Consider the following 18,729-nt stretch of genomic DNA (forward strand, 5'->3'; position numbering starts at 1 on the left):
TTTAAGTAGGGCTTTAGCCACTTTTGTGGACTTTATTGTTTTAGAGGAAAAGGATTTAATTTACTTTTTTAAAGATATTAACAAATATTACAAAGATATTTGATGTTTTTAAGGGCTTGGAGCGTTACAGGAAAGTCCATTTGTCATCTTTGTGGGATTTTTTATGTTGGACTTTCTTAAAGGAGGGGTGATATTTTCTCAGGACTAATTATGGCATAAATTGTGTACTGTCAAATGACTCTTCGGATAGTCTGTTGTAAATTGGGGCTGATTAAAAATATTTGGGCTCATTGTAAGCTGTTTTATAATGAGGTTTTGATTAATTTGGCTAATGGACTTCAGACACTAGGATGATATTTTTGGAATTATATTTTTAGTCAGGGTATTCAGGGGTGAAAGACCTAAACTTTTATGTTTTGGCTGTTTAAAAATTTGGGGTGTATGTTGAAGCTGATAGTAAAGTCAATTTGGGGAATTAATGGTGTCAGAAGGGCCTTAAAACGCTGAGTCTTTGTAGTAGTCTTCTTTCATCCGTCAGTTGGTTTTGTTGTTGTTAAAGGGGACCCTCTCCAGCGGCAGGCAGTGTGTAATACTCCCTTTCTTAGTTAGCATAGATTTGTCTATCCTCATTCTCCAGACACGGGTGTCTCAGCGTTAGCTTTGACCACACAACAGATACATGAGCCTAAAAACAGAATTCTACCAGACTGCTTGCCTGGTGCCCAGAGCGTTCCAATGAGCCAGCAGAAAGTGAGGCTTCACCACTGTCATGACTGAGCCTCGAAAGTTAGGTAGATCACTCCTCGGGTCACTGAAGCAGGCCCACAATCAAGGGCACCTCTCAGCTAGCAGAGCTATGCCGCTGCCCCCATGGGATCCTTAGGATTTCATGAGTTTGTATCTATAACGAGCTTAAGCAGTTCCTTATAGGAATATACCTTGCACAAGTGATTATTAAATAAAATATACTACCCATGGATTTGAAATGTTATGTCCTCATAAGCCAACTTCCTATTTAATATCTAGAACATTCCTCTATCATCCTAAGAGGAAAGGATCTAATTCTGATGGCCTGGCTGTGGGAGCTGGGGCCAGAATCCTTGTCATTCCTCCAGAGGTTTCACAAGGATTTCAGAGAATCCAGAGAGGAAGAGATCCCCCAGCATCCTGGGCAAAGGGTCCAAGCAGTGGGCTTTAGCAGCATGACTCGGGTGCCTAGTGGCCCCACTTGGGCCCCGGAACACAACCCCCCAGGTTCCTTGGCAGCCTCCACGCCCAGCAGCAACCCTGATGGTTACGTCCGAAGCTCTGAAACCTTGTGGAGGATTTCAGGATGCACCTAAACTTAAAAACAACTGAAGAGTTACTGGGTCATCAGTATCCTGTGCCTGTGACGCACTTGGCATCATGCTGACACGTGAAGCCTGACCCGGCCAGCCTGGGGCACACTGAGACTCTGACTTTCTTACCAGCCCCTGGCAGGGCTGATGCAGCCAGTCTGGGGACCACACTTTGTGTGGTGGGGAAATTGAACAGTGTTTCTGTCCAGTCTTCTCTTGACTTTTACAATCTGTGCCTCCCACTGATTACCATAAAAATTGAATGTCTTCTTTATAATATTATTTGCAAACTGCACAGTAAATCTCATATTGGGACTCAAACATAAAGACATGGTGTCAGGGGCGGCGCCGGTCCCATATGCCGGAGGTGGCAGGTTCAAACCCAATCCTGGCCAAAAACCACACACAAAAAAAAGACATGGTGTCAGCATAAGGGACAAAGCTCTGCCTTGTCTGCACACCACACTTCTGTGTCCTCCCATCCGCTGTGCCCTACAGGGTCTGTCCGACCCACACCATGATCTGAGAAAACAAAAACAACCAGAGGTGACACCCAGAGGCCAGGTTCCCACCTGCTCCTTCGGCTGCTGCCACCACAATCCCCCACTTCCTCCTGGGGCCTTGTTTTACCTATCACCAAGCAAGAGAGCACCAGGTGACCTCAAAGGGCCTTTCCAGTGTGGCCGGGGAATTTTGATCTTAAATCATCTTTTAATCTCTTCCATCACGTGGCCAAAGGATCCTTGGCCTTCTCTGTGACTTCCAGGAAAGAGGTGGCCCTCCAATGGCACTTTGCACCATGGGCACCCGTGCCAGGGACATAAACGGGCACGTGGGGGCAGAGACCAGGTGGCAGGACACAGCGCCACCGAGAGGAGGGCATGTGGAAACCTAGTCCGTACAGGGGCAGGTGGCTCGCGGGGCTTTGCTGCCAACAGCGCTCCGGTGTAACCATTCAGCTCCACCCGAAGCACAGAGGAGCCACACACGCTGTGTGAGCAAAACGGCACGATGTGCTCCTATGAAACTCAGTTCACAGAAACATGTGGGGCCGGGTGGGGCCCACAGGCTGTAGTTTGCCACCTGGCCCTACAGTGGCTTTACCTAGCATCAAGATTACTCAGGGGTCTTGCTAAGCTGGGGGTTCTGAAATGATCATCTGACGGCGGCACTGTCCAGTGGAAACAAACAGAAGTAACATGTGTAATGTATGATTTCTTGGTGGCCATGCTCTTTGTAAAGTTGGAAAAAACAGGTGAAATTAATGTTAATGAGATCCTTTATGTAACCTAACATACCCCAATAGTATGGTTTCATTGTGTGGCACTAACCACGCGGCAAGGACTCAGTAGCCACATGGGACCAGTAGCCAGGGTGATGTCTGCCCCGGAGCCACGGAAGGCCTGGGAGTCTGCCATGCAAAGCTGCTGCAGGTGACACCAGGCTGCTACTCCAAGGACCTCACTTTGTTGCAAGGGCCCAGAACATGCTATGGTTTGCCTGGTCTGCTGAGACAGCAGTGTAGCTGTTACACAGGATATTTTCTGTAGGATGTTTGGCAAATTGTGCACATATCCTAAGATGTGAAGTTTGATGTCACCCTCAAACAGTCCAGCTCCTTGAGACCATCTTTGTGAGTTATTATCCAGTAATATTTCTCAGACGCTCTCACCTGTTGCCCAGTAAATGGAGACTGTGTCTCCTCTGTGCTGTCTGCAGGAAGACACGTAAGTGGATAAGGAATGACAGACACATGTGCATGCGGGACACTGGCCCACGGCCCATGTGGCTCCACAAGGAAGGCTTCCAGGTCCCATTTTACAGAGGAACCAACATCCAAGTTTAAGAGCTGCAGCCGGAAGTTCCAGTCCATCCACTTCCTGAAGTCCAGGGTCCTGCCCGAAGCGAGGCACAGGGCCCTCTGTGAGGCACGAAACTCACAGACCTTTCCCTTTCGATATTTCAATAGAGTTACCTCCAGCTCATCAAACCTGCGATATTCTGCAGACACAATGCGTAGGATAAGCTGAAGCTGAAGAGGCTGTCTGAAAGTTAAAGAAAACATTTAGCAACGTAACTCTGTGGCAAAATTTGTGAAAATTACACTCAGAAGAAAGAAAGATCTACCGTAAGAGGCTGAGGTCCCCAACCACAGGCAAGTCCTGCTGAACCCCGCCAGCTCTCCCTGCTGCAGAGATCATTGTATTACGAAGTGTCACCATCACTCTCTCCAGTCCTCTGCACTGGGCTCCCTGAGGGTCCCTCAGCATCTCACATTTGACCCATCCCAAATTAAACTGAAGCCCCTACCCCTGCCCGACCTCCCCCTGTTCTCGAAAATGGGTCCTCCATCCAATGGCTCAAACCAGAAGCTGTCCTCAGGCTCCCCCCATCCCTAAGTCTGTCCTCTCTGCCTGGCAGGCAGCCTTCCCTACACCCATCCGAGGGGCATGGCCCCTGCCCCTGCCCCTGCCCGTGCTTCCACTACGTGCCTGCCCCCAGCCCACATTCCTCACGACTGCACCTCAGTCTGCCACTGATCCATGGCACCAGGACAGGGCAAGTGTCCCCCCCCCACTTCCTCCCCTGGGTGCTGGCCTTGCTTGCCCTCCCAGGCAAGACCAGGGATGGTCCCCACCAGCCAGCCCAGTGCCTGAAGTGCAGTGAAAACACAGCCAATGGGAGGAACAAGCCAGGGTGGGACCCGAACAAGTTGGCAACAGAGAACAGTAGAGCTGATCCTGCCCACCAACCCCCAAGGACACGATTTCCACACTTCAAGAACTGGGCCTTTCTGGGCAGTTTTCTTTTTTTAAAAAAAGAAAAATATCTGACTGTTTCCAGCATCAGCTAAAATTCCTGCTTGGGACAAGAGGCGTGGGGAAACGGGTGGCAGGAATCTTGGGCACCCAGGGGGTCCTCCTATGCTACACCAGGTGCAGTGTGTCCAGAACGAGATGCCCCTTCAGAGGTGGCCTGTCCCCAGGGCAAGACCCCATCCCCCTGCTGGTCAGTGACTGAGGAAGGAGGCTCCAGGTGAGACTGGGGAGGGTGAGGGGCAAGGCAGGACATAGCCGGCAAAGAGCCAGGCAGGGCCCCACCTCGGCCAGTTTCCTGGGGGTGCCTTCCAGCCTGATCGCTCAGGTGAACTCCAGCCTAACCCTGGCCTTTGTCTGGGTTTCATACTCTCCCTGGCTTCTCACTGGCCAAGGGCATGAGGTGGGGCTGGAGGTGGAGCTGCAAACCTGCATCTGTGCCTGGGAGCAAAACAGCCTCATGAGCCCAAGGGCAGCTCAAGGGCAACTCCCTGGTGAAAGAGACCACCCTCTTCCCACTCAAGGACCGAGGCTGCTTTGACACTGAGGCTGTGCTGGGCTTCTGCGTCCACTTTGGCCTTCTGCCTCCAGTGGAGCACCCAGCGGCTGTTCACATTCATTCATTGTTTTTTTCCTGCATTTTGGGGAGCTCAGGTTTCAGGGGGCCTTCTGGGGAGAGGCTGAAGAGGCATGGGGTCTATTCCCACACTAATGACACCCCCATCCCCACCCCTTTTGTAAGTGAGAAGGGTAAAAGGAAAGGTGACGCTGCGATGTTCTGCATCCCTGTGCCATTTCCCTCAGACTCCAGGCTTGTTGAGGATTCAGATCTGCAGTGGGTGTGGGGGGCTACAGTGTCCCCACCCGGGTTGAATTGTTACCTCAGGCTTGAATTGCTGAGAGCAGGTGAAAAAAAATCCCTGCATATTTAATCCTGTGCTCTCAGGAGCTTGAGGACAATAGTTCTGCACAATCAGGGAAAGATCTATGGCTCCCACACCTCATTTAGGACAACGCACGTTTTACAGGAATATACTGCATTTTAAAGAATTGGGGGGGGGGTCTGTTTTCTCAAATACTGGAATCTGACTTTTCTCAAAAGTGGCCTTTAGTTACCAATCTTCATGATAGAAATGTTGCAGCAGTTCACAGGGCACAGGGGCACACACCTGTAATCCAGCACTCTGGGAAGCAGAGACAGGAGGATCCCCTGAGTTCGGGAGTTGGAGACCAACCTGAGCAAAGTCAGATCCCATCTCCACTAAAACTAGAAAAACTAGCCAGGCCTTGTGGTCCCAACTACTCAGGAGGCTGAGGGAGGAGGATCACTTACGCCCAGGAGTTTGAGGTTGCTGTGAGCTATAATGATGCCACTGCACTCTAGTCTGGGCAACAGAATGAGACTCTGTCTTCAAAAAAAAAAAAAGGTGTGTTTCACTAAACAGGAAGATAACGGGTGCCCAAGCCCCTTGGCTACCTGTGACTCAGCATCACTCCCACGCCAAGAAAGTTTTCTCTTTTCTCTCAGTTGTTAACTTTCCTAAAAGATCATTTGACATCTCAGCTATAGAGGCCTCAGATCACAATCAACTCCTCAGCGGACAGTGTGACTTTGGGAATCATGCCTTCAAGGCCACAAAGCTTCTGAAGAAGCTCCATTTGTCAATTTTTTAAATCCCTTTCCCTCTGAGTTTCCCAGAGTTTACCTTCAGGTGGCCCGAGCCCCCTTCTGCCTTTTTTCTGTGTAACTTGCTCCTCTCCTCCGCCCCCGCTTCCTCACTTGCCATTGTGTTCTCTGCCTGGCCCTGTGTCTGTCCCTGCAGGGGGGGTTGAGTGGACAGGGACCCAATTGGCCACTTCCTGAAGCACGTGCTGCCCCAACTTTTGGAGGATGTGCTAGAGGTAGAAAGAGTCAGGACTGTCCTTTCAGATTTGAGCACCTCCAAGTCCTCCCTTTCGTCACAGAGACCCAACAGTGCCCATGTGTCCTGGCTGACTCTGTACTCTGTCACAGACTATGAACAGCATTAGATGCTCAAGAAATGAGGGTGCCCAGCAGCAGGTGCCTGACCAAGAAGAATGGACTCCCTGTACTGCACGTGCCGTTCCACGCATAACAGGTGCATGTCACACACAGGGTGTTTCCGCATGTTTCTGGTGCCGCCTTTCACCTACTTTTATTGAATTGGGTTTCAACTGCTCTGATCAGTCCACAGATATGTGTGCATAGGGCCAGGGGGCTTGGTGCTGGGGAGACTTAAGATTAGAGGCAGCTCTGAAGGAGGTGGACATGGTCCCAGAGGTGACAGTGCGGTGAGCAAGATGTGACCACACACTCTCTGCCACTTCTGCATGGAGAAGTGCCAAAGGCCCCTCCTCTGGAGTCCAGGAGGACTTAGCTTAGAAGTGCAGCCCACTGACCTGGGGAGTTCTGGATCAGGCCACAGAAAGCTTCAAGGACTGTGCGGTGTTTCTCAGAACACTTGCTCTCAGGATGCCCCCTCTCGGAGCCAGGTCCATGCTGTGAGGAAGGCCCAGGCACAGAGGTACCAGGCAAGGGTGCTCTGGCCAAGTGCCACCTGGGCTCCCAGCCCACGGCTATAGCACTGGACAGTGGTATCAGTGTACCAGTGTGGATGGTCAGCACAGTCAACCTTCAGATGACCAAAGCTGCAGCTGACATCAAACTGGGGATGTATAGAAGACCCCAAATAAAATGTGCCCAGCCAGGCCTAGCTAAATTCCTGGCCTGCAGGACTCTGAGCAAAGCATCTGAATTTGGAATGGTTTATGCTGAAACAGGTAACTGAAGCACTGTGGAAATGAACATCAGTAGGGAGGAGGATTCAAGGAAAGCTTCCTGGAAGAATTGGCATCTCAGGGGGTGTCTAAAAATTAGACAAAGGCTTGAGGGAAAGCAAAATGCAAGGAGTTCTCAGGTAGAGCAAACAGCCCAAGTGACAGCCCAGAGGAGAGAGTGGGTCCATTTCCTGGGGATGTGTGCCTGTGGCAGGAGAGACAGGAGAGATGGTGAAGAGGTGCACCCCAAGGAGCTGTGCACAAGGACACTGACCCACTGCCTGAGGACGCTGACCCACTGCCCAAGGGAGCTGACCCACTGCCTGAGGACACTGACCCACTGCCCAAGGGAGCTGACCCACTGCCTGAGGATGCTGACCCACTGCCCCGAGGAGCTGTGCCCAAGGATGCTGATCCACTGCCCGAGGATGCTGACCCACTGTCCAAGGACACTGACCCACTTCTCCAAGGAGCTGTGCTATGGACACTGACCTACTGCCCGAGGACGCTGACCTACTGCCCTCTGAACTCTCCTGCACTGACCAAGCACGTGGCCGAAGGAGCCACCCTCGCCATTCCCGGGGCCCTGCACAAGGGCAGGCACAGAGGCCTTGCTTCTTTTTGACTTAGAAATATGGCAGTGTCAGGCTGCAGCTGCTCTGGCAGCTCACACACCACTCTCCCAGGGACTCCTCAAACACATATAACTAGAGGGACATTCACTCCCCCTATGGAGGGGCAGCAGGCCCCACTTCAGCTGGGTAGACCCGGCACCTTGAGGGGTAGGCTCTTTTCACTGGTCACATTTGAGCATGGGTCCTAGAGAAGGTCCAGAAACCAAGAGGAAAACTCAGAAGGACGAAAAGTTCTCAGTGTCTAGACAGAGATTTAGACTCTGGAACACAAAAAGCCCCACCATGGGGACAAAGGTCTAGCTAGGCTCTAGACCTGGCTGACAGAGGGGAGGCTTTTGTTTTAAAATCCATAAGCACCCACTGGACAACTTCAGGGCAACTTAAACCTCTCCAACTTTAACGGTCACCAGGGACCTAACTAAAATGCAGAGATGGGGAGGGGGTGCCACGATTCAGTGTTTCAAACTCCTGGCGAGACTGAGGCTGCTGGTCTGTAGACCCCACTGTGAGCAGCAAGAGTATGGAGAAGCTCTCCCCAAAATACGGGCCACAATCTATCTGAAGTCTCAAAATGGCTTTGAAATGGGGACCTTGTCCACAACTAAAAAATAAAAACAAAATAGAATCACACTCATCATTGCAGAAAACAGCAATAAAATTGGAAACAGACCAAATGGTTTATTACTGAGATTGCACTATCACAGCTGAGTGCTGGCTTTCTATTACTGCCTAATAAACTTAACAGCTTAAAACAACATCCAGTTGATTACCTGGAGGTTCTGCAGGTCAGAAGTCTAGGAGGGTCAGAGACTTCACCTGCTTAAAGTCCTAAAGGCCAGAGTCCAGGGCTCTTATCTGGAGGCTCAGAGAAACAATCTACCTCCAAGCTCAGTCACATTGTTGGCACCTCACAGTCCCCTGACATCCTTGTTTTCTTCCTGGCTGTCAACCCGGGTTGCTCTTAGCTCTGAAAGGCCATTTGCCAGACCTTGCCCCTCAGACCTTCCATCTCAAAGCCAGCACCAGAGAAACACCTCATGTAAAATGTAACTTCCCTTTCTGTTACCAGCCAGAGAAAACTACTTTTAAAGGACCCCTGTTTAGCTTAGGCCCACCCATTTTTAACCTCCCCATTTTTTTAAGGTCAATGGATTAATAACCTTAATTAAATCTGCAAAATCCCTTTGGCTGGGAATATGATCGTGTGAATAACACCAACCAGGGTGCACGCTCAGGTCTCCAGGAGCAGAGGGGGTATCACTAACTGCTGTGACCATCTCTGCTATGCCCAGGGGCTATCTCTTCCTGTCGTCTCACTGGACAACACCACTCAAATACTGTGACTTTTAGATGAAGCCTTGAAATCAGGTGATGTCAGCCCTCTAACTTTTAAAAAATTACTTTGACTAATCTAGGTCTCTGCATTTTCAAGTAAATTTTATAATTGACTTCTCAATTTCTTTTTTTTTTTATTATTATTGGAGATTCATTGAGGGTACAAGAACCCAGGTTACACTGATTGCATTTTTTAGGTAAAGTCCCTCTTGCAATTGTGCCTTGCCCCAGAAGGTGTGGCACACACCAAGGCCCGACCCAACTCCCTCCTTCCCTCTCTCTGCTCTTCTTTTCCCCACCCATCCCACCTTCTTTCTCTCTCTGCTCTCCCCTTCCCCTCACCGTGACCTTAACTATCATTAATTGTCCTCATATCAAAATTGAGTACATAGGATTCATGTATCTCTATTCTTGTGATGCTTACTAAGAATAATGTCCTCCACTTCCATCCAGGTTAATATGAAGGATGTAAAGTCTCCATTTTTTTTTTTTTTTTTTTTTTTTTGTAGAGACAGAGTCTCACTTTATGGCCCTTGGTAGAGTGCCGTGGCATCACACAGCTCACAGCAACCTCCAACTCCTGGGCTTAAGCGATTCTCTTGCCTCAGCCTCCCGAGTAGCTGGGACTACAGGCGCCTGCCAAGTCTCCATTTTTTTTAATAGCTGAGTAGTATTCCATGGTATACATATACCACAGCTTGTTAATCCATTCCTGGGTTGGTGGACATTTAGGCTATTTCCACGTTTTGGCAATTGTAACTTGAGCTGCAATAAACAGTCTAGTACAAGTGTCCTTATGATAAAAGGATTCTTTTCCTTTCTGGGTAGATGCCCAGTGAAGGGATTGAAGGATCAAATGGGAGGTCTAGCTTGAGTGCTTTGAAGTTTCTCCATACTTCCTTCCAGAAAGGTTGTACTAGTTTGCAGTCCCACCAGCAGTGTGAAAGTGTTCCCTTCCTCCACATCCATGCCAACATCTGCACTTTTGAGATTTTGTGATGTGAGCCATTCTCGCTGGGGTTAGATGGTATCTCCAGGTGGGTTTGATTTCCATTTCTCTAATAGATGGGGATGATGAACATTTTTTCATATGTTTATTAGCCATTCATCTGTCTTCTTTAGAGAAGGTTCTATTCATGTCTCTTGCCCATTGATATATGGGATTGTTTGATCCATCTAATCCCACCTGCAGGTGTAAGTACAGCAGCAGCGAGACTGCAAACCAGAAAAGCCTTACCTGTGAACCGTTTTGGTGTTTTGGGACTTGGCACTCAGTTGAACTGCCTTGGGGAGAGCTTGACCAGGAGTGCAGAGAACTTTGGGGCCCCAGACTGAGCCGTTGAGCCAGACGGAGCTAATGGTGTTTGGCAGTGAGCTGTAGGGAGCCATTGCGAGAGAATGCCCCAGCAAGCTCCGCCCTCAGGGTTGCAGAGAAAGGATCGGGTGGGAACTGGTAACCTAGTGGCTGAGCAGCCTAAAGGTGGGGACTGAGCCAAGTTACAGCCTTAACCCTCAGGGGCAGAGTGAGACCGGTTTTGGCACACTGGGTAACTGGATAGCCACTTCAGCAATGATCCCAGCGACAATAACTTTCCTGGGAAAGCTTCTGCTTAGCCAAGTTTAGAAGTTTAAAGTACCTTTTAAGAGGGCTAAAGAGAGTTTTGCTACAGGACCGGAAGGATGAGAAGGTTGAAGAGCAAGAAGGGATAAAAGAAAGAAAAAGAAAGAAAGAAAACATGAAAAGAAAATGGAGAAAGGAGAGGGTGTGGGTAAAAAGGAACACTGACAAAAAGAAGAAGTTTGAGAAACCAGCAGAGGCCTCCAGTCGTATCAGCATTGTGATTAACATTTCATACCCCAGAAGACCACCTGTTGCCCAGACAATATTCAACAAGATATACATATGGCTTTGTTTTGGGTTGTTATTGGTTTTTGGTTTTTTTGCTTGTTTGTTTTTTGTTTATTTTGTTGTTGTTGTTTTGTTTTTTAATTTCAGCATTTTCTGTACAGGTTTTTTCTTTCCTTTTTTCCCCTTCTTTTCTTTCTCCTTCCCATTGCTGCTTTTTTCAATTAGAACTTCATTTTTGCTAGTGTTTCTACCCCTATTATTTGGTTTTTCAAACAATTTTATCCCATAAAGTTTTCTGTTTGCTTGTTTTGCTTTGATTTATAGCATTTTTGTCTTTCCTCTCTACTTGGTGTAGGTAGGGTACTGTGTCCGATCAGGTTAGCAAAGAGCTGCTGACCTCAAGGGAACTACCCAACTGGGCACCCTCAGAGGTTGGGGCTTTTTTAAGATTGTATCGAAGTACCCTACTGTACACCTATATTGCTCTGTCTCCTGCTTTCTGTGCCTCTCTTCTTTTTGTCAATATTCCTTTTTACCCACACCCTATCCTTTCTCTATTTTCTTTTCATTCATTCTTTCTTTTTCTTTCTTTTATCCCTTCTTGCTCTTCAACCTTCTCATCCTTCTGGTCCTTTACCAAAAGGACTCATCAAAAACTTAGTCCACAGGCACGGGAACTTAAAGAGCAAGAGGAAGTGAAAGGAAAATTAGGGCAAAGAAACAGATAAAAGAAATCACTCATGAGGAAGAATCAGCAGAAAACTCCAGGCAACATGAAGAACCAGTCCACAGAAACACCTCCAAGGGACCATGAGGTTGCTACTTCAGAGGATTCTACCTATAAAGAAATGTTATGAATGACAGAAAGGGAATTTAGAATACACATGATGAAAACAATGAAGGAAATGATGGAAACAATGAAGGAAACTGCTAATAAAGTGGAGAATAACCAAAAGGAAATCCAAAAACAGAATCAAATAAGAGACGAACGATATGAAGAATATAGAAAGGATATAGCGGAGCTGAAGGAACTGTAGCTGTGAATTAGGGAACTTAAAGATGCAATGGAAAGTATCAGCAACAGGTTAGACCATGCAGAAGAAAGAATTTCAGAGGTAGAGGACAAAGTTCTTGAGATAACTCAGATAGTAAAAGAGGCAGAAAAGAAGAGAGAGAAAGCAGAACGTTCACTGTCAGAATTATGGGACTTTATGAAGCGTTCCAACATACGAGTTATAGCAATCCAAGAAGGGGAAGAAGAATGCCCCACAGGAATGGAAGCCATACTAGAGAATATTATAAAAGAAAATTTCCCAAATATCACCAAAGATTCTGACACACTGCTTTCAGAGGGATATCGGACCCCAGGTTGCCTCAACTCTAACTGAGCTTCTCCAAGATACATTGTGATGAACCTGTCCAAAGTCAAGACAAAAGAAAAGATTCTGCAAGCTGCCAGGAGTAAGCGCCAGTTGACCTACAGGGGGGCAAATCCATCAGAGTGACTGCAGACTTCTCTAATGAAACTTTCTAAGCAAGAAGACAATGATTAGCTACTTTTAATCTACTTCAACAGAACAATTTCCAGCCCAGAATTCTATACCCTGCTAAGCTAAGCTTTAAAATTGATGGAGAAATCAAATCATTTATGGATATACAAACATTAAGGAAAATCGCCACAACAAGACCAGCTCTACAGGAAATACTTCAACCTGTTTTACACCCTGACCATCACAATGGATCAGCAGCAAAGTAAGAACTCAGAAATTAAAGGACAGAACCAACCTCCACACTGATGCAAAAGATAAAACTAAGCAATGGACTCTCACAAAATAAGATGAATAGAATACTACCACACTTATCAATTATCTCAATAAATGTTAATGGCTTGAATTCCCCACTGAAGAGACATAGATTGGCTGACTGGATTAAAAAACACAAGCCATCCATTTGCTGTCTGCAAGAAACACACCTGGCTTCAAAAGACAAATTAAAGCTCTGAGTCAAGGGTTGGAAGACAATTTTTCAGGCAAATGGAATTCAGAAGAAAAGAGGAGTTGCGATCTTATTTTCAGATACATGTGGATTTAAAGCAACTAAAGTCAAAAAAGACAAACATGGTCACTTTATATTGGTCAAGGGAAAAATACAACATGAAAACATTTCAATTCTAAATATTTATGCACCCAATTTAAATGCTCCCAGGTTCTTGAAACAGACCTTACTCAGTCTGAGCAATATGATATCTGATAATGCCATAATAACAGGGGACTTTAACACTCCTCTTACAGAGCTGGACAGATCCTCTAAACAGAAATTAAACAAAAATATAAGAGATTTAAATGAGACCCTAGAACAACTGTGCTTGATAGACGCATATAGAACACTCGACCCCAAAGATAAAGAATACACATTCTTCTCATCACCCCATGGAACATTCTCCAAAATTGATCATATCCTGGGACACAAAAAAAAAAATCAACAGAATCAAAAGAATTGAAATCTTACCTTGTATCTTCTCAGACCATAAGGCACTAAGGGTGGAACTCAACTCCAACAAAAACATTCGACCCCACACAAAGACATGGAAATTAAACAATCTCCTGTTGAATAATAGATGGGTGCAGGAAGAAATAAAACAGGAAATTATTAACTTCCTTGAGCATAACAACAATGAAGACACAAGCTACCAAAACCTGTGGGATACTGCAAAAGCAGTTTTGAGAGGAAAATTTATCGCTTTAGATGCCTACATTCAAAAAACAGAAAGAGAGTGCATCAACAGACTCACAAGCCATCTTATGGAGTTGGAAAAAGAAGAACAATCTAAGCTTAATGTCAGTAGAAGAAAAGAAATATCCAAAATCAAATCAGAGATCAATGAAATTGAAAACAAAAGAATCATTCAGAAAATTAATGAAACAAGGAGTTGGTTTTTTAAAAAAGTAAATAAAACAGATAAACCATTGGCCAGACTAACTAGAAATAGAAAAGTAAAATCTCTAGTAACCTCAATCAGAAATGATAAAGGGAAAATAACAAATGATCCCACAGAGATACAAGAGATCATCTCTGAATACTACCAGAAACTCTATCCCCAGAAATTTAACAATGTGAAGGAAATGGATCAATATTAGGAATCACATCCTCTCCCTAGACTTAGCCAGAAAGAAATAGAGCTCCTGAACAAACCAATTTCTAGCACCGAGATTAAAGAAACAATAAAAAAGCTTCCAACCAAAAAATGCCCTGGTCCAGATGGCTTCACACCAGAATTCTATCAAACCTTCAAGGAAGAGCTTATTCCTGTACTGCAGAAATTATTCCAAAAAATTGAGGAGAAAGGAATCCTCCCCAACACGTTCTATGAAGCAAACATCACCCTGATACCAAAACCAGGAAAAGACCCAAACAAAAAGGAGAATTTCAGGCCAATCTCACTCATGAATATAGATGCAAAAATTCTCAACAAAATCCTAGCCAATAGATTACAGCTTATCATCAAAAAAGTCATTCATCATGATCAAGTAGGTTTCATCCCAGGGATTCAAGGCTTGTTTAACATACGCAAGTCCATAAACATTATCTGCCGTGTTAACAGAGGCAAACATAAAGATCATATGATCCTCTCATTGGATGCAGAAAAAGCATTCATTAAAATCCAGCATCCTTTTCTAATTAGAACACTGAAGAGTATAGGCATAAGTGGCACATTTCTCAAACTGATTGAAGCTATCTATGACAAACCCACAGCTAATATTTTACTGAATGGAGTAAAACTGAAAGCTTTTCCTCTTAGAACTGGAACAAGACCAGGTTGTCCTCTGTCACCTTTACTATTCAACATGGTGCTGGAAGTTCTAGCCAATACAATTAGGCAAGACAAGGAAATAAAGTGAATCCAAATGGGAGCAGAGGAGGTCAAACTCTCACTCTTTGCTGACAACATGATCTTACACTTAGAGAATCCCAACGACTCAACCACAAGACTCCTAGAAGTCATCAAAAAATACAGTAATGTTTCAGGATATAAAATTAATGTCCACAAGTCAGTAGCCTTTGTATATGACAATAACAGTCAAGATGAGAAGCTAATTAAGGACACAACTCCCTTCACCATAGTTTCAAAGAAAAATGAAGTACCTCGGAATATACCTAACAAAGGAGGTGAAGGACCTCTATAAAGAAAATTATGAAATCCTCAGAAAGGAAATAGCAGAGGATATTAACAAACGGAAGAACATACCATGCTCATGGATGGGAAGAATCAACATTGTTAAAATGTCTATACTTCCCAAAGCAATCTACCTATTCAATTTCATTCCTATTAAAATACCAGCATCGTAATTTCAAGATTTGGAAAAAATGATTCTGCGTTTTATATCGAACCAGAAAAAAACCCGTATAGCTAAGGCAGTTCTTAGTAATAAAAATAAAGCTGGGGCATTGCCATACCAGATTTTGGTCTGTACCACAAGCCATAGTGGTCAAGCCAGCATGGTACTGGCACAAAAATAGAGACATAGACACTTGGAATCGAATAGAAAACCAGGAAATGCAACTAACATCTTACGACCACCTAATCTTTGATAAACTAAACAAGAACAGACCTTGGGGGAAAGACTCCCTATTCAATAAATGGTGCTGGGAGAACTGGATATCCACATGTAAAAGACTGAAACTGGACCCATATCTTTCCCCACTTACAAAAATTGATTCAAGATGGATAAAGGACTTAAATTTAAGGCATGAAACAATAAAAATCCTCAAAGAAAGCACAGAAAAAACACTGGAAGATATTGGCCTGGGGAAAGACTTCATGAAGAAGACTGCCATCGCAAATGCAACAACAACAAAAATAAAGAAATGGGACTTCATTAAACTGAAAAGCTTCTGTACAGCTAAGGAGACAATAACCAAAGCAAAGAGACAACCTACACAATGGGAAAGGATATTTGCATATTTTCAATCAGACAAAAGCTTGATAACTAGGATCTATAGAGAACTCAAATTAATCCACATGAAAAAAGCTGACTTCTCAATTTCTATACAAAACCTTGCTGGAATTTTGATTGAAATTCCCTTAAATCTATAGATCAAGTTGGGGAGAATGAAGATCTTAGTACTACTGAGTCTTCTAATCCAATTGTGATTTGGAACAATGTCTCTTCATGTGTTCAGACCTTTTTAAATGTCCCTCTTATTATTCTATAGTTATCTGTGAAGAACATCACAGAATCTTCTATTAAGTATTTTGTAAAATATTTTATTTGGTGCTGTTATAAATGGAATTTTAAAAATTTTCATCTTCCTATTTTTTGCTCCTAGTATATACATATGCAATTGAATTTTTATCCTGTAACTTATGCTAGTAGATTTGTAGATTCCTTGAGGTTCTCTATGTAAACAATCAGGTCCTGTTCAAATAGAGACAGTTTTACTTTTTCCCAGCAATATTTGTGCCTTTTACATCTTTTTCTTATTTTACTGCCATCGCTAGGTCCTCAGTATGATCTTTCCTAGAAATGAAGAAAGAGAGAGAAAACTTACTTCTTTATCTTGATCCTAATCCTGGGGAGAAAGTACTAAATATTTCAACAGCAAATACTGTGTCACCCCTAGGTTTTTCCACAGATGCCTTTTATCAGGTGGAATAAATCCTTTTGTTTGCTTAGCTTATTGGAGGAAGAGACAATTCCACAAAGTAAAATATTTAACACTTCTCTCTTGGCAACTTATTGGCCAATTAGAAATAACCAGCTAGACACACAAAGGTGAATACCATCATCACCTACCTTAACCTAACTGCTATTTATGTATCACTACACATTTTTTTTAAGTACATACAGAAAATTCCCCAAGACAAACTATATGCTGGGCCATAATACAACAGTCAGGAATTTAAAAAGATCTGAAATCACACAAAGTAGGTTCTCTGACCTACACAGAATTAAATTAGAAACCATTAACGTATTTAGGAAAGCCCCCAATATTTGGAAATTAACCTGTATACTTCTAAATAAGCATGTTTCAAAAAATAAATCACAAAGAATTTTTAAAATATTTCAAATTGACAGATAGTGAAAATACAACACATTAAAATGTGTAGGATCCGGCTCCATGCCTGTAGCTCAGCAGCTTGACATGTGGTGGGGTATTTAGGGGGTTGGCTGGGGTGTAGCTGTCAGGGTCTCCTAGAAGGTCAAAGGACACCAGCCACATGCAGTGGAGGACTAGAGGGTTCAAACCCTGCCTAGGTCTGCCAAACAGCAATGATCACAACTACAACAACAACAAAAAATAACTGGGCATCGTGGAGGGTGCCTGTAGTCCCAACTACTTGGGAGGCTGAGGCAAGAGAATCATTTGAGCCCAAGAGTTTGAGGTTGCTGTGAGCTGTGATGCCACAGCATTCTACCAAGAGCAACATAGTGAGAAACTCTCTCAAAGAAAAAAAAAAAAATGTGTGCAGTCCAAGTAAGGCAATGCTGGTAGGGAGACTTACACTTTCAAATGCTTACCTTAGTAAAGAAGAATCTTTAAAGATCAACAACCAAAGATTCCAGATTCCACCTCAAGAAGCTAAAGAGAGGAGAGCAAAGTAATCCCTCAGTGGAAGGAAAGAACCCAAATCAACAAAATAGAAAACAAACATTAGGAAAAAAATTACAAAGCTAAATCCTAGTCCTTTAAAAACAACAAAATAGGTAAACTCATAACTAGTTAATCAAGAAAAAAAACAGTAACAACACAAATTAAAATCGAATGGAAGTAACTTTGGAATTAGAAATTCAAGGAATAATTCAAAAGATGTCTTAAGAATTCAATGAATTCAAAGACAAAATCACTGAAGATTTTGACACATTCAGGCAAGAATTTGCAGCCTTCAAAGATCTGAGAAATACAGTAGAATCCCTCAGTAACAGAATGGATCAGGCTAAAGAAAGGATCACTGACACTGAAGACAAAGCTTTAGAATGCTCCCAAATGCACAAAGAGGAAGAAAAGTGGAGAGCAAAAATGGATCATTTTCTGAGACAGTTGTGGGACCACTCCAAAAGAGCAAATATTCGCTTTATAGGAATTCCTGAAGGAGAAGAGAATGGTCCAAAAGACACTGATGCTCTACTATAAGATATAATTGAGGAGAATTTCCTAGGCATGGCAAGAGTTACAGAAATTCAGATAGCAAACAGTTTCAGAACCCCAGCACAACTCAATACAATAAAGCATCACCTAGACACAATGTAATTAACTTTGCCAAAGTTAATATAAAGGAGAAAATTCTGCAAGCAGCCAGATATAAGACAATCGTAACCTACACGGGGAAGAGTATTGAAATAACTGCAAATGTCTCAGGTGAAACTTTTCAAGCCAGAAGAGGATGGTCATTGACCTACAATCTCCTAAAACAAAGCAAATTTCAGCCCAGGATCCTATATCCTGCTACACTGAGTTTCACTTGTGATGGTGAAATCAAATACTTTAGTGACATACACATGTTAAAGAAATTTGCCACAACTAAACCAGTTCTCCAGTATATTCTCAGACCCACCCTGCACAATGACCAGCACAATTCCCTACCACCAAAATAAACTCACTCAGAAATTTTTGAACAAAACCCAACTTCTGGACAAAGGCAAGATGGCTGACTGATGCCAGTTTCCCACAGAGGCTCCCATCCAGAAGAAGAGTTAAAGGACAGAAATTTAGCAAGTAACCTGGCAGATCAGAGCTGCGCCAAGAGCGAAGGTTGAAGAACGCACATCAACCCTGCTGAGGCAAGCTGCAACTCCAAGGATACAAACAAGAGGTAAAAAATTCATCACCAAGCAGATGGGAGTCCCCTCCCCCATGAGAATGGCTCGGAGTACTCTATAAACAAATAAGCAGAGTTCAAAAGTCCTCCCATTATATCCCACAGGAGAGATCCTCTAAAAACTAGACCTACTTCC

At 44.3% G+C, this 18,729-nt stretch overlaps 1 protein-coding gene across 1 annotated transcript in view; it reads right to left on the bottom strand.

The window, feature by feature from the left end:
* Positions 1-1,752: 1,752 nt before the first annotated feature.
* LOC128598200 (uncharacterized) overlaps positions 1,753-18,729 on the bottom strand; it is a 28,070-nt gene continuing 11,093 nt past the window's right edge. The window contains exon 3 of the mRNA XM_053608547.1: positions 1,753-3,385. Within this exon, the coding sequence (XP_053464522.1) occupies positions 2,917-3,385 (469 nt within the window). The 3' untranslated portion in view covers positions 1,753-2,916. The remainder of the gene's footprint in view (positions 3,386-18,729) is intronic.

Source organism: Nycticebus coucang, chromosome 2 (genome assembly GCF_027406575.1).
Source record: "Nycticebus coucang isolate mNycCou1 chromosome 2, mNycCou1.pri, whole genome shotgun sequence".
NCBI lineage: Eukaryota > Metazoa > Chordata > Mammalia > Primates > Lorisidae > Nycticebus > Nycticebus coucang.